The following is an 18,954-nucleotide window of genomic DNA, read 5'->3' on the forward strand; positions in this document are numbered from 1 at the left end:
AGTTTTCGGGAAAACGCTTGGACAAACATAATTTATTTGGGTTTTTTTACATATTTTGAAATTTTTTAAAAAATCATACAGGGTGTTCCAAAAAGTTGGGTAATTTCTTAACCACGGTTCTGCTTAAACTGCTTGACGTAAAAAGCTTATTTTTGGCAAACGGATTTTTCGAAAGTCCAACGAGATGAAACTACCTCTCAAATATTACCAAGTAATATAATAATATCGCCATATTGTTCTTTCTCATGCTGACATAAATGTGAGAAAATTTTATCCAGTTTGTATGTTAATGAAAATTCTTGCTTTGCTTTATCATCACCATTACAAATGATTAATTCGACGCGAACGAAGTCGCTGGTACACACTAGTAATATATAAATTAGTTACAATAAATATATATGATATAATCAGAGACAACATATTTAATGTACACAAATACCTTGTGGATACACTATCAGAGGATGGTAAGAAGTCTCTCATGTCTTCAGATGAGGAGGGTAAAATAATACATAAATAATCGAGGTTACCACAGAACTAAAATTCCAATCTGTTTAACATTTTTTAGCAAAAAAATAGAAAAAGTAATGGAAAAAAAACAGAAGGTCCGAAAACAGAATGAAGAAAAACAGAAGTCTTCCATAACTGTTAAAACACATAGCAATTATTTAAAAGATCTCCTATTAATCCAACAGTATAATTTCTACGCCACTGGAACATAAATCACAAACAATGAAAAAAGAAAAATAGATCACTTCGCGCTTGATTGGCGCGTCTCACAGTTCCTGGCGATTTAGGACAGACAGCTGCTATTTCTGTCATGACGTTTTTACGAGGTGCGTGTAAGGTGAAATAAAATGAGAGGAGGAGCGAAGTAAGGAAGGAATAAGTATATTTCCGCATTTTTCTTTCGGCCATCAACGTCGGGTAATAGCAAAGTAAACATCTTTATTTAATGGAGTGTTTTCTATTCTTGGTTGTGTAACATTGAACGGAAATAGGAAGATTTTCTTTTTGGAGTTGTGATGAAATAATACACTTTCATTTAAATAAATACTATTTAAATAAAGCTGTTCCAATGATAAAGGGAGCGACATTATTGGTATAAACAATCATCGATTTAGTTTTCCTAATATTGATCTTAAGACTTTTCTTAAGGCAATTTTAAGGCAATTTAGAAGAATCTTAAGGCAATTTTAGCTTCATTTGATAAGTCAAGTATAGTTTTGATATGGTTTTGATGCCATATCCACGCTTTAAAAAAAAATCTCATGACAACCGGCAATTTTTCGTGCTGTCTTTTTTAACCATTATACATAGTCCGGCAATAGTGCGTCGGGCGTCTGTAGATCCTAGAATAAAGAACTTGAGAATTTTGTTTAAGTGCCAAATAACCTAAAGTATGTACAAGAATGTATTTCAGGAAAATATATTAAGTTGTATAGGGTGGCTCAAAAAAAGTGTAAGTGGATCAGGATTATTTTTTTTAATGGAACACCCTGTGTATTATTGCATTTTTTGTTTCCCTTCCGATCACTCTACATGATTCTAAGATATGAGTAAATATATTTCGATAGTTTCAGAGATATTAGTAAGTAAATAAAAAATATACAGGTTGTTAATTTGTTCATTACTCGCGGCAAGAGCTTTATGGTTGAAATATGGCAACCTCGGCCCGCTCGTCGATAGACGACGCGACGGGACGAGTCGGTAGAAAAATCAATAATGCATGCGTTCTCAATAGGCAGTGTTGCCATTCTGTTCCCCTATAAGTAACTGTCGAGTTAACAACCTGTATATATTTTTTAGCCTTTCTTAAAAAAAAATATTAAAAATACAAGAACTGTCCTGAAATCAAAACTGTATTAGGTATTTACTTTAGATGATCTGTACTTACTTTGCTATGAATATGGTAATCTTAAATCATACAGAACGTTCAAAATTCTACGCCAAACTTTCTAAAATATAAAATAATTTTTCTTAGTTTTTTTTTTAAATAGAACACGGTATATATTATTTTTTATTAGATGGAGAGTTAAAAAATTAACATTTTTTGTATTTAAAGTATTTCAAAATTTTTAGTGGTTTCGCAGACACACTCATTATTATTTCATATGGCTCTTTCAACTTTCAACGGTAAAATACGAGAGAAAAATCAATGGGTGGCTTTGATAAATGAAATATAAAACCGCTAATATCTGCGATACCATTACAAATTTTGAAATACTTTAAATACAAAAAATGTTCATTTTTTAATTCTCCATCTATTGAAAAAATAATATACAGAGTGATCCATTTAAAAAAACGAAAAAAAATATTATATTTTAGCATTTGAACGTCCTGTATGATGTACCATTACCATATTTATAGCAAAGTTAAGTACAGACCATCTAAAGTAAATACCTAATAATTTTTAAATTCCAGGAGAGTTCTTGTATTTTTAATATCTTTAAGAAAGGATGAACATTTTTTTTTATTTATTTATTAATATCTCTGAAACTATCGAAATATATTTACTCATATCTTAGAATCATATAAAATGATCTGAAAGGAAGACAAAAATGCAATAATATACAGGGTGTTCTATTTAAAGAAAATCATCACGGTCCACTCACACTTTTTTGGGCCACCCTATAGAAGTTAAAATATTTTCCTGAAGTACATCCTAGTACATACTTTAAGATTGCACTTATACAAAATTTCTAAGTTGTTTATAAGAGCTACAGATATCCGACGCACTATTGCCGGACCCTGTATAAGGTTATAAGAAGTGTCAATCGAATTTTTATAAATTACTAAATTTAAAGTAATTTTGGTATCGTTTATAAAAAAATGTATAGCCAAAGCGAAAAGTGTGATTGATAGCCTCTACATATTTTAATTTTGGCCGCCGTATTGTTGTTCCCCCACTGTGCCAGGAAATTCCTAATTACGTTCTAACATTTACCTCCTCAATTAACCCCAATTAGATTAAACGGAATTAAAAACTCCGACATTGACGCTGACCTACGGACCTTTTGCCCACTTTTCCCATCGACGTGGAAAACATAAATGGAAATATAATGAATGATATTTCGATATAAATGATTGGAATTGAAGTTAAACAGGTGGAACGCCTATATCAAGTACCAAGGAAGCGTAGTAAAAATGGCGAAAGGAAATTCTTCGCTTTAAATGGAATCAAATAATTGAGTTTTATTACAAAAAATAATTATTTAATAGTTCTCAGTAGTAAACCTACAAGAAAATTAATTTTATGATTCTACTGTAAATTGACTCTTAATGTCATGAGAACATTGCTTGGTATACCGATCTGGTCACTGAAACTGCATGGTCTGGATTTTAACGTGTAAGACAGTGATGTAGACAGCTTAACGGAAAATCCAAATGTATTAAAAAGAGATAAAAGAGTTTGCAAAATTACCGCACAAGTAGGCGTTTATGAAAAGTGTTGCATCTAGCGTTGAAACTTTATTTTTCACAATTAGTTACTCATTTTACTACAGGCTGTAATAGAGTATATTTAGCTTAGATATATTATCTTAGTTTCATGTAGTATACTTGAAAGTTTTTAAAATAGTTTATTTTTTTCTACGCATATTTTCCTACAAACGTAAAAACCGGCAACACTGTATGCCCCATTTTATTTTGTCTCTCTGTCCGTCAACCGATCATTTATATTTATCTCTGTCGCCATGCATTAAAATTTAAATAACAGACAAGGCAGATGAAGTGGCCAGGGCTAGTATACAGGAATACAGGGTGAGCTAAAACGCTACAGCTGTTTCAATTACCGGAACGACCCTGTATTTTATACACGGTTTCCACCTGAGTAATAAAAGAGAGTACAAATGACGTCTAGAGACCGACCTCGGCAAAATTATTATCGATTTGTCATTCCCCAGCCGTAATTTCTAGAAAAAATTGTTGTTTCCATTATTACCTTTCTTGATTTTCTCCTGGAACTTTTTCTCAGCTCTCAGCCTTTCCTTTTCCAACCTCAGCAGCTTCTTCTTGTCCAGTGGCGGCGGTTTGCTTTCCACCGCGCCCGATTTTTCCGACAAAATCAACTGATCCGACGCCACTTTACCGTCTATTTTCAACGAGTTCCTTTTACTTTTATTCTTCATTTTCACGCAAACTTTTCTTTAATTATATTTCGTTGGATATTTCTATATTTTAATATTCACACTGTAATTATTAGTAGTCGGAACTATCGTATGCAATTCATTCGAATAATTCGATAGTAAGAAAACATTCGTTGAAAACTATTCGAATAAAAATTATCGAATAGATCCGTCATCTGCCTTGAAATATTGTATTCTAGTAATTCGGCAGCAAAAACCATTCATTTATAAAATTCATTCATTTATGAAATTCATTTATTCGTCAGGATCGATTATAATAAAATATTAACTGAATTTTAGTTGTCGCCCGGCGACGTAGGTTTCTTTCCGAGAAACCCGACAGCGGTCGGTGGCAATGCTATGAAAGAAGCCGGCATCTTTGATTTTGCGGAGTCAGATATAGACAAGGACACAATATTTTTTTTATTGAGGTGCTAGTATTTACACAGAAAATACATTATGAAGGGCGCTGTTGCATATTTTGGTATTAAGTTGATATTAGCAAAGAATATTATTGTTTGGCTTTAGTTAGTTAGGGATAGTATGTCTATATATTCTGCATTTTTTATTAATATTCTGTTGTTACACTGCAATAATACTTGTTATTGGATTTAAGAAAATGATTTTTAATGTTTTTAAGCAAAGACTGGTTTAATAAATAATAATAACAGCAATAATTTGTTATACCTATTAACAACAAAATTTAAAATGATTTAATATAAATATTTTTTTTTAGTAGTAGCAAAATATAAACAACAAATTAGATGTCAAAATTATTTATATTAGATCCTATTTAAAAATAATATAGTCTCTAAATTTTTTGGCAACGTTGGTTTATTAAATAATAATAATTACAGAACTAATTTGTTATATTAACAACAAATTTTAAAATCATGAAATATAAACATTTATTAATTTTCTAAGCATGCAGTGTAATGGAACAAAATATAAATAAAAAATTAGAAATCAAAATTATTTATATTAGGTGCTTTATATTACTATTTAAAAATTATATTTACTTTTACTGGCATTTACTTTAAAAAATAAATGAAATATTTCTTCGCAAAAAACTACATGTAAGAGAATTAGCATAAACAAAATACAAACATCGTTAACTTTTTTTTTAAATTGGCACGTGTAAAACTTTCATTTTAATTTTCTCACCCCATAGTTTGAGTTCGATAACCATTTACTTAACCACATTACTTAAATATGATTATTAAGTTCAACTAATTCATATTATTAAAACATCTAAAATACAAATATGTATTTTTAAAATTAATTGTAAGTTCATCTCATCTCTCTTAAAAATTGCTACTTCTCAAAATTTCCCATTAAAAAATAGACCATATACCATATAAAATTAAATAATTGAAAGATCGGACTACGGAAAACCACACAAATTTTCGGAAAAATTTTGACCACCTGCACATGCACACAATCGTCAATAAATAAAATTAAAAAATAACTACTATTTTAGTATTTTAACTATTTTAATAAACGCAAAAATAGCACAGTATTTATACGGCGAAGTTATAAAAATTTGGAAGAACTAATAATGCACTGACGCATACAAAAATCAAACGAATACTAAATTTCATTTATCAAAAGCATTCGATAGTCGTGGCGCAACGATAACCATTTGGTCGCACGGCGAGGTTGTCACATATGCTTTAGTATACAAATGAATGAATGATTTTATTCGAATAAAACCATTCGATAGTTGAAAGCATTCATTCATTAACCATTCGATAGTCTAATTCATTCGATAGTTCCCATCGCTAGTAATTATTATATTTTTTATATATTTTAAAATATCTCAGTTCTAAGCAAATGAGGAAAAAATATTACTATTGTTATTAAAAAGACTGAAAAAATATGGAAATTGCAAATGAATGGTTTATTTTGCTAATATTTGTTATAAATTTTTTTGCCGTTGCGTTCTTTTTTGCATCTGAGTGTACGATTTTTTTAAGCGAAAGTGTCAAAAGTAATCTGATTAAATATCCTGATTTGTGTGTCAAAAACCGAACCAAACCATCTCGTTTATTATCTGAAAAAATAAAAAAAATTCAGATAAAAAACGAGATTTTTTAACCGAAATTTTTTTTCAGAAAATTTTTTAGGGTTCCGTACCCAAAAGGTAAAAACGGGAACCCTATTACTAAGACTTCGCTATCTATCCGTCTGTCACAAAGATCTATCTTATGAACCGTTATAGCTAGACAGTTGAAATTTTTACAGATAATGTATCTATGTTGCCGCTATAAGAACAAATACTAAAAACAGAATTAAATAAATGTTTATAAATAAAAAAGTACTTACACTAAACATTATCTTTTAAGTAAGAATTTTACATAGAATCTTTCAAGTCCTCGGTGGCCGCGTGGTTAAAGCGCTAGGACTTTACGCTGCTCTGACGTTGGAGCTGTAGTAAGGCAGGTTCGAATCCTAGTCAAGGCGATTTTTTTTTAATCATTTTTTTTTAATTTTTACATATTTATTTTTACTTTTTAAATATTTATTATTGATTAATACAATTTTTAGTAATGTGTTTCTTCATTTTTTTTAAATTACCTACTTATACGCGCATTCAAAATTTCAGCTAAATCGGAAAAAAAGTTTATAAAAATATAGTGTCTAATGTTGTGTAGATAATGAAAGGTACGGAACCCTTCGTGCGCGAGTCCGACTCGCACTGACCAATTTTTTTTTATCTGAACACAATTTATCTGAATTTTTTTTATTAATTTTAATTAAATCAAAATACTCATTTTCTAGTGTATGACGTACATTCCGTCTCATCATACGGTATATTAAATTACGTATGCAAATGACAACACGGCAACTGCAAAAAGCCTTTTACAAATAATAGGTTAAGGTTGGGTAGGTTTCAAGTACCCAACATTTAGACTGTGACTAACAACGTAAATATTCATAACCGCGTAATATATTCTAATGACTTTTTCCAATTTGCGTATGTATTAACATTAAAGGTTTTTAATGGCTAGAAGTGTGCGCACTTAACAAGCGTCTGTCAAAAGCTAAAAAATATATGTATAACTATTTCCTTACGTAAAAGATATAATTAACTATCTATAATAAAATTCGAGTTTTTGCGATAATAAAGAGAGTAAATAATTAGTGAGTGAGTAATTGACTTAAAAATAAATTATTTTAATCTATATTTTTCAAATTAATCTCAATAGTATATGTTTTCCTCAGTTTAATCTGAGATAGTTTTAAATACAAATGAAGCGTACACCTGCCCTTTTCTTAATAATTATATTTTTTTCTGTTTTACACAATTCTGATATTTAAAAATATTTGTTTCTATTTTATCTAAAAATTATCAATAGCTAGAAGAAATGATTTTTTGTCAAATTTGTTATACGGATGACTGATTAACTCCAGATCATTCGGTAGTTATTGCAAACACTATTAGAACTAGGTATTATTAGTTTTAAAAAAAATGTTAGTGTCTTCCTCGTCTTCTTCATAAGCGAATATCTCCAACAAAAATAAAGCTAATTTAGTGATGTGTCGGTATTTGAGTAACGCGATTTTGGAGCGGTATTTTTTTGTAACGTCGTGTCGCGCTCCACAACGAATCAGGAACCTGTTATTGAAGAACGACGATCATAATGACGACAAAATTATAAATTATTTATAATTTGCAAATAAATTATTTATAATCGCTCTTGAAGTTAGCTCGAACCGTAGTAACCGCATAGCGACGTGTTTAGCTCCAGCCGTCGCGGTTTCGTCGGTCGCCAACAGTAATATCTGGAACTGGTATGCCCGTAGCGCCGCGCGATCTCGATCGGGACGTGTTCGCTCCAGCCGTCGCGCTCCTAGAGTTGTAGTTCCCTGTCGCGAACAAAAGTAACTTGTAACTGGGCATCGACGCTCGACCTCGGCGGTATGGTATAGCGATTTTTGGTATGTACTAGGCATGGTATAAAATAGCGTTGTTAGAAAGATGAAACGTAAAAGCCAAATAAAATAAAATAAAAATGTTATTTGCTTTTATACATTTATATAAGTTTTATTGTTTATTGTAACTATTTTTAAGGTCTAATGATGGCTGGAATTGCCGAAACCGGTCACCAATAAAGAATTTTTTTGACAGTGGTTTGGACTTTGTTCTTGATTTTAACATTAAATATATTATGTTGCAATACACACAAATATGAGCCGTTAAAGACAATACGTCATTCCTTGATATTTCTTTAAAAATTAAAATATGATGCTACTTCCCGCAATATAATGAACAAAAGCATTATAGCGACAGGTAATCAATTTCGCACGCAACTAACTATAGTTTAACTAACTTATTTTATTTTTGTATTTCTCAGCATCGAAATTTTTAAAAAATATAGGGCCATTTTCTATAAAGTAAACACCGCTCTCCATAGGCGTTGTATTAAGTTCATTATTTAAGTTCATGGCACGAATGGTTGTAACAGCTGGTACAATTGTAAGAACCTGACAACACTGGTTGGGAGTAGGTAACTAATGCCAGAAATTAATACTGCATAAGCGAGGACCGCGACACTGTGGAAGTCGGAACCTCGATTATAAAATAGCGGTATTTTGTCGCGGTATTTTTCTGGAACGGTCGTTACTGTAACGCGACTCATGTGGAACCGGTATTCCCATCAGTAAAAGCTATTGAGATGAACCAAAAAACGAAATTTTTAAATCCCTTGCTGTCTTAACAAATTCCACAGGGTGTTTCAAACTTTGCAGCAGACCTTGCAGTCGAACATTGTTCTTTTTAGAACCTCTTTTAGTGCGAAGTGGTACAAGAAAGCTTAATAGCCGTAAAAAACTAATCGCAACTTTATTAGAATATTTTGAACGGGAAAGCGGTAGTAATGGCCCTTTATGTCCCTTAAGTGCTGTTAAGGAAGTCAGTTTTGTTGATTTGTTATTTGTAATAAATTTATTTTTGTTTCTTAAAATATTTTGATTAAAAGAAAATATGTAAAATTAGGCAACGCCGTGCTGGTCAAGCTTAATCAAGTGACTAAAAATTTATTTGGTACGAACTATAGTAACAAATTGACACTTTTTAAGGAAACTATTCGAAATAAATCACAGTACTTTTAACTGAATATTTTAGAGAAACAGGTTATATATAAAACAGTGTTTCTTAATGCAATTTGTCATATCTGGCCTTACAAAACAAGATTTATAGTAATTTTATTCATCTGCGGTTACGCAATACGCACTTTACGCGTAAAATTAGCCGTCGAGTTCGCTTTTTAACCGGTCTCGTGACACAAATGACCTTTTTCAGCGCCACACTGCACTCCGAATTTGTCGTTAAATTCGTTGTACACGTCGTTAATAAAAAATGGTGTCGGGCACCTTGCGCTTTTTCAAGGAGGCTCATAATTAAAAGCCTGTATTAAAGATGATATTTTTTTTGTAAAAAAACTTATATTGGCTCCCCTATGGATTTTATAGCTAAGTCATAAATAGACTTTTTAAAGGTCTACATTTGGTAAACACACATGCCAAATTTGAACAATTTTGGAGAAGCTGATTTTAAGTAATTTGAGAAAAACTTAATCGATTTTTGTATTAAAACCGAACGGGTAACAATCAAACACCAGTCAAAAACTGACATACCTTAGGTTTACAAACTATGATTTTGTCATTGTCAAAAGTAATTTTAATATTTAGGGAAAATTAACCGAAACATGTCAGATGCACTGTCTAATCTATTTCCCGCGTATTTTATCATGTTCACTTTTTCTTTATGTGTATAACAATAAATTATTACTAGTACTGAATATTAAAATTTTATTTTAAAATTAAGTTACGTTTGAAAATGACGCTGACAACTTAAGGAATGTCGGTTTTTGACTGATGCATGGCTGGGAAACTTAAATGGAAATGACGGTTCATTAAAAATAGTTTTTCCTCCAAGATGCAGAGGCGCAAAATATTAAAACTGTCAATATTAACAACGCAAATGTCAATATCTGACAATAATAAAATTTGATTTTTAACTGTCACTCAGAGACGCTTTTGTTATGATTTTACAGTTTGATTTCGTTTTGGTTTGTCGAATTATTGTAAAATTAAATTCCTTCAGAGTTTTTGCCAGTATTCTGTTTTGTATAGACTCTTAATTATTTTTTATCATGGAGTTTAATTGTTGTACACCTGGTTTCCGAAGGATACAATGGTAAGTAAATTAAACATATCTACTTACAGTTATAGATTTTTTAAATTAGTACTGCTTATAAATGCTACTTGCTAAGCAGTTATTTAATTTTTTTACGGTCCATGTAAGGGAATTAAGGACGCGCGTTGTGTTATATTAGCATGATCAGCAGATTATTACATCTAATTTAATTTGTTTTTATTATTTCAGGTCTCAAACGGAACCAAACTGGGAATCTTGCCTACACCAAAATTATATAGCCGTTTCCAATTCACTTCAAAGGGATTAACAAAGGGAGGAAAATGATGTAAAACTGCCTGCTATTTGCTGAAAACCGCCAAAGAATTAATTATAACTGTAACAACTTAATATATATACTATTTCTAGCCTTTTTAATATATTTTTTAATTAATATCCGACATATAAGAACACTTTGTACGCTTTTAATTAAGTTGATTTACCGTATATAATATGTTCGGCCTAATTAAAAGCACACAAAGTGTTCTTACATGTATGTCTAAATTTATTTTAAATTAACTAAAACAACCCCCCTTCCCCGCACCCCTCTCTTCCGTTAGTATTTCTTCCTCCGACTACCAGAGGCGCCCTTGTATAATAAAATTGAAATGTATTATAAGTTGCCTATCTATTTAATAGTATAAGTCTTTTATCTATGTATATAGGCTTCATTGAGAACCTCGCAATTAGTGGTTTCAATTAGCGTGGAAGTTTCTTCCTTTAATTTCAATGTAAGCTTTCAGAACGTCAAAATTAGTGGTAGACATTTTCAATTAGTAGAAAAAGTTATCAAACTTTTAACTTTTCCGCTAATTATACTTCAAAATTTGCGAAAAATGTCATTTTGGCCTTTGTTTATCTTCCGTCAAGAGAAATTTTGGTTAGAAATCAAAAGTTGATTGTTTTATAAGCTAAATATTAGGCTTTCTCTATGGATACAACTGACTAACGCAAGCTGTTGCTAGGATATTTTATTAATTTTAATTGTGTTTTTTAAACATTGTGAATGATCGTAAACTAAAAAGTATGAAGTGTAATTGAAACCACTAATTGCGAGGTCTACACTGAAAGTATATAGAAGAACAAGATTCTACGCTACTTGACACCACTAATTCATTCGACTAATTTCGAGGTCCACTAATTTCGATTTAGCGTCAAGTGCGTCGAAAGTTTTAAAATAAAGATTTCTACAATTTTTATAACTACATTTCAACTCGATATATTATTGCATATTTAAAATCTGCATTAAGTACCTACTGATTATTATTAATTTGTAATTATAATATGATTCACTATCGAACAATTTATAGCAAAATCAAATGATGAGATCATGTTCGGTAAACAAAAGACTGCTTGTTCTATTATATTATCTACACATATAACGCAGTATAAAATGTAATAATAATAATATACAAGGTGCGTCATATACATTACTGTCTAATTTAAAAAAATACAGGGTAATAGTTTTTACACTTTGAACCTTGACTTTGACAAATCAATTTTAGAATCAAGACATTCAAAGCAATCAAATTCAGAAAAACAGAGAATCACAAAAAAAAGGTTGAAACTTACGTTATTAGCCGGGTATTATCGTAAATACCCTGTATACATCATTGTCCGTAACATAATATACAAAACAAGTTTCTGGAAATCTTTCTACACTATACAATAAGAACAACTTAAAAACATACAACTTAGTGTCCTAGAAATATTTGTGATCGTAAGTTTTACTCTATTTATTATTAAAAGGACTTTTTTGGAAGCAACATTTCCTCCTCTTAATCCACATGTAAGAATTCCATGCGAATTTCGTTTTTATGATTTATCAAACTCGAATCTAAATATAGAAGGCGGCTTTTCTTGTCTGGAAAACATCTGGAATGCGGTTGGGCGGTCCGCACAACTCCAGAAAGCAGCGGCCAAAGCCATAACAACACATCGTAAAATAAGAGTTAGTGTAGTTTTTCTGTATTTTTTTAGGTCTGAATTCGAAGAATGTCTGGCAGAGAATTCGAAGATCTAGTGTAACTTTTTGGAGAAATGACTTCAGTGACATTGCAGAAAAATTTACCGAGGAACATAAATTTTGATCAAAATTATTTATGTGAAAACTTGAATATAGACTAACCAAAATACATTGTCATTTTAGAAGTGTCAATGCTTTTGACACGAATAAATAAAATCGAAGATCAAATGTATTAAAAAGAGATAAAAGTTGGGTTGATACGTTTCTTCTATGCGGTATTGCCGGATTTTGCATCAAAAGTTGAAACCGCACAAGTATACTTGTTTTCACGTAAAACTTCCCAATATGGCGGACTTCAGTATGGAGGCTTAAAAAACGAAAGTCTCTAGACTGGAATCGACTGTAGTTCAAATCGTTCAAATTGATAATCTGTGGTAAATCTAATTGAACCCTGACACTTGGCTGACAATGACGTTTACGGTCCCTTTTTCTAAATATTTTCATTATTTTTTGAGTTTCTATTCACAGATTCTACTTGATTTTGTTCTTTTATTTAGCCTGCAGTACTAATTATATACTTATAAATAATCTTTTCACCGATCAAGAGCTGAGGAATAGGCTGGAAGATATTCAAAAAATGTATAAAACGCTTAAAAACGTATTAGAAAACATTGACTCGTCGACGAAATTCGTGAAAATAAATTAGTCCAGATGTTTGTAAAAAGGTCTCTAATTATTTTGAGAAGTCTCCTCGTATCAGTAATTTTCAGGTTTGTAATATGTTTATGATAATAAATAGATTAAAACTTATATTAATTTCAGGAAACAGCACGGGCATTACAGATTGTTGTAAATTATTTTTAAAATATAAAGATTTAAAACAGGTTTAAAAGTTGAGTTAGTAGAGAAGACGTTATTTCACTTATTAAACAACTATTTTTATTCAATAATCTTGATAATTCTAGGAACTCTCAGATATCGTCAAAACATGAAAACAAAAATTCACTTCCTATAGTTCTTACGTCCCTTTAACTGAAATATATGAAACAGGGGAATTAATATTCTGACTGAGAAACTTTATAAAATACCTTTAAGTAAAATCTCTTCGGATCTGCGGTAAAATACCTTTATTCTTATTAAATAATTTCAATAATCTATGTTTTTATTTATGATTTATGACAACCACCTAATAACCTAACTTTAACGTCAACTTGACAATCCTGAAAAATGTTATTGTTAACCAAAGAGTAAATCAATTTCTGAATTCGCTAATGCCAACTTATTTTTCATTAAAAAAAACTACCAATTTTCGTAACTAGGTCGGCCATATTGAGGAACTTTTAAAAGAATTGTACTATAGACGTTTATGGAACAATTAATTACTCATTTTACTACAGATGTAATAGATTATATTTAGCTTAGATATATTATCTTCATTTCAGTAGTATATATGAAAGTTTTTAAAATAGTTTTTTTTCTACACAAATTTTCCTACAAACGTAAAAACCGGCAACACTGTATGCCGCTTTTGATTTTGTCTCTCTGTCTGTCAACCGGTCATTTATATATTAGTCTCTGCCTTACACGACCAGATCGGTATACAATCAAAACGTAAACAAACCGTTTCATTATTGCTGTTTGACTTAATATAATCCTTTTTTCACGATTTGATATATCTAATGTAATTTTAGAGCGTCAAATAAATAAATATCTCTATTTACGACTCGATTTTGACCTAACCAAAATTATTTTGGGGTAATATCACAGATATAAGCGTGCATCTGATTACACTTCTCTAAGTAACTTTTTAGATATTCTGGGAGCAAATTATTTTCAATTTTATAAATCAACACAAGATTTGCCTTCTTTATTAACTAATGGACACTCAGTCAAATCAATGATTTCAACAAATTCTCAAAAGAGGATTTTTGGATTTATTTAGCCAGGTCAGCTTGTTATCGTTAAATCAAGATATTGACTACCACTGGTTTTGAAAGTATTTAATTGACTTCTTGCTCTCCCAAATTAAAGTAGCCATCGGTATGGCATTTAACAATAATTAAATGACAATTCCCTGCAATCAACTCGAGTCGCTCCGTAACAAATACCGAACCGGTACACATTAAGTAAGGATTAATTGCATAATGACCGCTATGACTCACCGGTGGCCATATTTGGTACTACCAAACCCATTCAGTTGTTAAAGACAATGAAGTAACGGTAACTAGTATATTATTGGGCTGTTTGGTTGTGTTATAAATATAAAACTTTAAAAAAATAACTGTTTTACAATAATAAAGGATTATTAAAACTTGATCTCAAATTTTAATTAACTGTACCTATATCAATATAATTTTACAAATTTTACTTCAGTCTTATTTAATTTTATTTCATCTCAGATAGAAAATTATCATTAAATAAACACATTTATCATCAATAAAATTGGAGTAAAATCGTTCATAAAGCTCCGTCTACATTTAACGTTTTACCTGTCAATTTTGTATGTCAGGAAAAACGGAAGACCGTATAAAAAATTGCTTTATATAAAACTACTTATTTACAAAATAATTTATTTTGTAAAACTATGCAGATAAAACGCTACGTATATACGGGGCTTTATTATAAAAATAAAAATTCCTACAGAATATCCCGCTAATGATTAAAAAAACCAAAAAAAAAATTAATTTAATACACAATGACCAAAAATTAAAGAGTAATTTAAAATAAATTATTCAAAATACCTTTCATGCACAGTTATAATGTTTATTAAGAAAGATATAAATTATTAGACATCCAAGGCCAATAATTATCCGCCAGTTTTTTTTATTTATTTTCTGTTCATTTCCTATCTCATTCGTATCTTAAGTCATCAAACAGGATTATGTGTATGTATCTAAAGCCTACCACGATGCTGATAAACTCGGAAAGCATATATTGAAGATCGAAGTTTTTGATAAAACTGTGCAAATACGCGTGTGTATACAGGGTGATCAACATAAAAATGTTTGCAGAAAAAGTGAAAATTCAACAGAAAAACGTATTTTAAACAGGAATTTGTACATTCCATATGGCCCACCGACCGCCAAATCATTACTGTTTCGAAATGCTAACATAAGTAAGGTACTCTTTATTCTGATTTTTAAAAAAGCATACCGCCGAACGGTATTCTTAAACGAACTGCTTTTTAAAAAAGTATACCGCCGGGCGGTATTCCTGATTTTTTTGCTAAAGTATACCGTCGAACGGTATTTTTAAACGAACTACTTTTTAAAAAAGTATACCGCCGGGCGGTATTTCTGTTTTTTTGCTAAAATATACCGCCGAACGGTATTTTTAAACAAACTGCTTTTTAGAAAAGTATACCGCCGGGCGGTATTTCTGTTTTTTACAAAAATATACCGCCGAACGGCGGTATGATTTAGCAGAAACCGGCGGTATTCATGTTAATAAAATATGTAAAACCGTTTAATGGGGGTCTTTCTTTCGTGAATAGTCTATACCGCCGGCGCGGCGGTAATTTAACCATTTAGTTTATTTTTACGAAATAAAAATTATTAAAAAATCTTTTTTACCCAATTTTAATTAAAAAAAGCAGGTGTAAGCGTTCATTACATCGGTGGCTGGTAGAATTTTGATGTATAGTATAACCCAACTCAATTGGAAATATTGGGATTCTTAATTCGATTGTCCAGAAGATACCGACAAAGACAGTGCCGAAAAGAGTGTCAATCTATTCCAATTGACTTCGGAAAATCTATACTATAACTATGGTCCTGGCCACACCAAATTTCAGTGAGTTAGCTTAGGGCCTACCGGAACCATTTTTGTATTATTAAAAACAATTTTAAATTCCTATTTTTTTTTCGCAGAAAATTGAAAATATACAGGGTAAGTGTTAAATAAGTGCAAATAGTTTCAGGGCTGGTAGATCTCGATAAAAGAAACATATTTTCCCTTTACCGGTTTTCAAATAAGTCCAAAATAAAAAATAACCGAGTTATTCAATTTTGAAAATTTATGAAAAAAAAAGATTTATTTTTAATGCGCCCTAAGTTACTCATTAAAATTCAGAGATATAAATACATGAAAATTCAACCAGTCACCACTAATTCACTTTTTTTTAATTTTTTTGGTAAATTTCAAAATTCAAATCAAAATCTCCACCTAACAGCAGCACACTAATCCTCAAAAAACACTAAAAAAGCTCTAAACAAACTATATATACTTAATTTCTTCGATTTTTCGCACAATATCTCGTATAATAACTCCGGATTTTCGACGACAAACGCCCAAAACAAATTCTCCCGATCGCGCACGGCCAACTTCGCGTTCCTCGCCGAAAACCAAACTAAAAACAAAAACGCAACGGCTCGAAACAAACGCCAAACGCCTTCGTAAATCCAGCGGGCTACTTTCGCGCGAGCTTCTATTGTTTTAGAACGACTCGCGCTCGTCGTACTGAGACTGTGACTGAGTGGTAACGAATCGAAATGCAGGTGGGAACAGTCTAAACATGGGGGGGAACAGTGGAGGGGAACGGGAACGGTTGGCGCCGACAAAAAAAAATAAAAAAAGATCAAATCATAATGCGACAGGTGCAGTAAAGCTTATCTATACGTAATATTTGATGTAAGTTTAGTAATAACATAGATTAAATTAAAAAAAAACATTAACAAATACAGAATATTTTTTGAAATACATACATCTTAAATATAAAATATTTTTTCTTCGTTTTTTTTTAAATGGAAGAACACCCTGTATATTATTTTTTCAATAGAATGGAGAATTAAAAAATGCAGATTTGCACAAATGCACATCAATATCTGTTATCGTTTCGGAGTTACGGGGTGTTTTTCAAAAATGTGCATTTTTAACAAATCGCTGTAACTTTTTTGCTATGGAAAATTTTGTATTTCTATGAAAACATTTCCAAAGCATCTTTTTACGTAGAATTTAATGGTTTTAGTATATTTTTTTTTAATTAATAATTTAAGAGTTATCAACAGAAAAATTCATTTTATATTTGGGACACCCTCTATATTTTTAATTAACTGAAAAGAATTTAAAATTACCTTTCCAAAAATACAGCACACTTGATATTTTGTTATAATCCCCTTCGAAATACAGAATTTTTAAAAGTTCACCAGTTTTAACTAGTAGGTTTTGGACCCCTTATTGATGATATGCCCTTAATGGAACTCGAAAACATATTTTTCAGCAAGACGACGCACCGCCTCTGAACGCTGAAGTTATCAGCAAATTTTTGCAGCCAATTTCAAGAATAATTGAATAACTAACCAAGATCCCAGCCGTTGTCCGTCGAGGCCGCCAGACTTAGTGCGCACGGATCTAATCCTATGGATACATTTGCGGAAGAATAAAGGTTCCTTATTCTTCCGTATAATCTAGACGAGAATTAGAAATACTTAGCAGTTATGAAAGGGTATCTTTCACCCCCACGGGGTTAATGAATTCCGCGAGAAATGTTCAAAAACTGCCCCGTCTGTCCATAACAGAAGACGGTCGATATGTCGAACACCTGTAGCAAAATCTCATGTCTTGGTTTGCTATTTATTTTTATTGTTATTAGATATAGTTTAAATGTGTTGATGTTGGTTAAATATATTTTAAATTGTTATAAAATTCTGCATCTCTCATAGCAAATGTTATTTTCGTTCAAAGCCTACTTGTTTAAAGGGGGCGAATTTTTATTATACTCGAAGAGGAATCGAGCAAAATATCAAGTGTGTTATATTTTTGGAAAGGTAATTTTAAATTATTTTCAATAAATTAAAAATATACAGGGTGTCCCATATAAAAAATCAAATTTTCTCTTGATAATTTTTAAATTATTAATTTTAAAAAAATTATACTTTACCAACTAAATTCTACGTAAAAAGGTGCTTTGGAAATGTTTTCATAAAAATATAAAATTTTCCATAGCAAAAAAGTTACAGCAATTTGTTAAAAATGCATATTTTTGAAAAACACCCCGTAACTCCGAAATGGTAACAAATATCGATATGCGGTTTTCACCATCATGTTTTTGACAAAAATTGAGCTCCAGACACCGATATTAGTTTTTGTCTATCTCCTATAGAAAACCGTAACTCCGAAACGGTAACAAATATCGATATGCGGCTTTCACCATCATGTTTTTGACAAAAATTGAGCTCCAGACACCGATATTAGTTTTTGTCTATCTCCTATAGAAAAGTGCGTTTCTATTTAAAAACGTCGAATTTGATCCACCCTGTACATATCAATGGATCACAACGTTAATCAAATTGATTCTTAATTATATTATGCGTAGTTAGTAGGTACCTTCAATTCTAATTATATACTGAAAAACAACTAAAACTAAGACGAGATCTAAATAGTAATGTCCGGTCAACTATTCCAGCGATCGTCATTTATAAATATCTTTTTATTTAGAACAATAAAAACACCTATAATTTGGCACCAACACTACTTTTTATTATGCAGTACGAATAAAAACATTTTATGATCAAGCGAGCCTTGAATTCGATTGACAGATAACCAAATTTTGCGGTTGGTACATCCTGAATTGTCCTGTACAAAAATTACAAAGTTCCTAAGCAACTCTGGCAAAAGAAAGGCAAATGGTAAGCTTTGATAAAAAATTAGGCAAAGAAAATAAAAGT

At 31.0% G+C, this 18,954-nt stretch overlaps 1 protein-coding gene across 9 annotated transcripts in view; it reads right to left on the reverse strand.

The window, feature by feature from the left end:
* Positions 1–18,954, reverse strand: part of LOC115877719 (actin-binding LIM protein 3) — a 77,069-nt gene that overhangs the window by 52,954 nt on the left and 5,161 nt on the right. For 3 of the 9 annotated variants that reach the window (XM_030894006.1, XM_030893999.1, XM_030894007.1), the window contains exons 1-2: positions 16,454–16,763; positions 3,941–4,188 (exon numbers count right to left, since the gene is read on the reverse strand). The exons of 1 other annotated variant lie outside the window; for it this stretch is intronic. In XM_030894006.1, the coding sequence (XP_030749866.1) occupies positions 3,941–4,127 (187 nt within the window). In that variant the 5' untranslated portion in view covers positions 4,128–4,188; positions 16,454–16,763. Of the gene's footprint in view, positions 1–3,940; positions 4,189–16,453; positions 16,764–18,954 lie in introns of those variants that run through there. 5 more of the 9 variants (XM_030894004.1, XM_030894003.1, XM_030894002.1 and 2 more) reach the window with 3 other exon arrangements.

Source organism: Sitophilus oryzae, unplaced genomic scaffold (assembly GCF_002938485.1).
Source record: "Sitophilus oryzae breed Bouriz unplaced genomic scaffold, Soryzae_2.0 scaffold_1498_pilon_pilon, whole genome shotgun sequence".
In the NCBI taxonomy this organism is placed as follows: domain Eukaryota; kingdom Metazoa; phylum Arthropoda; class Insecta; order Coleoptera; family Curculionidae; genus Sitophilus; species Sitophilus oryzae.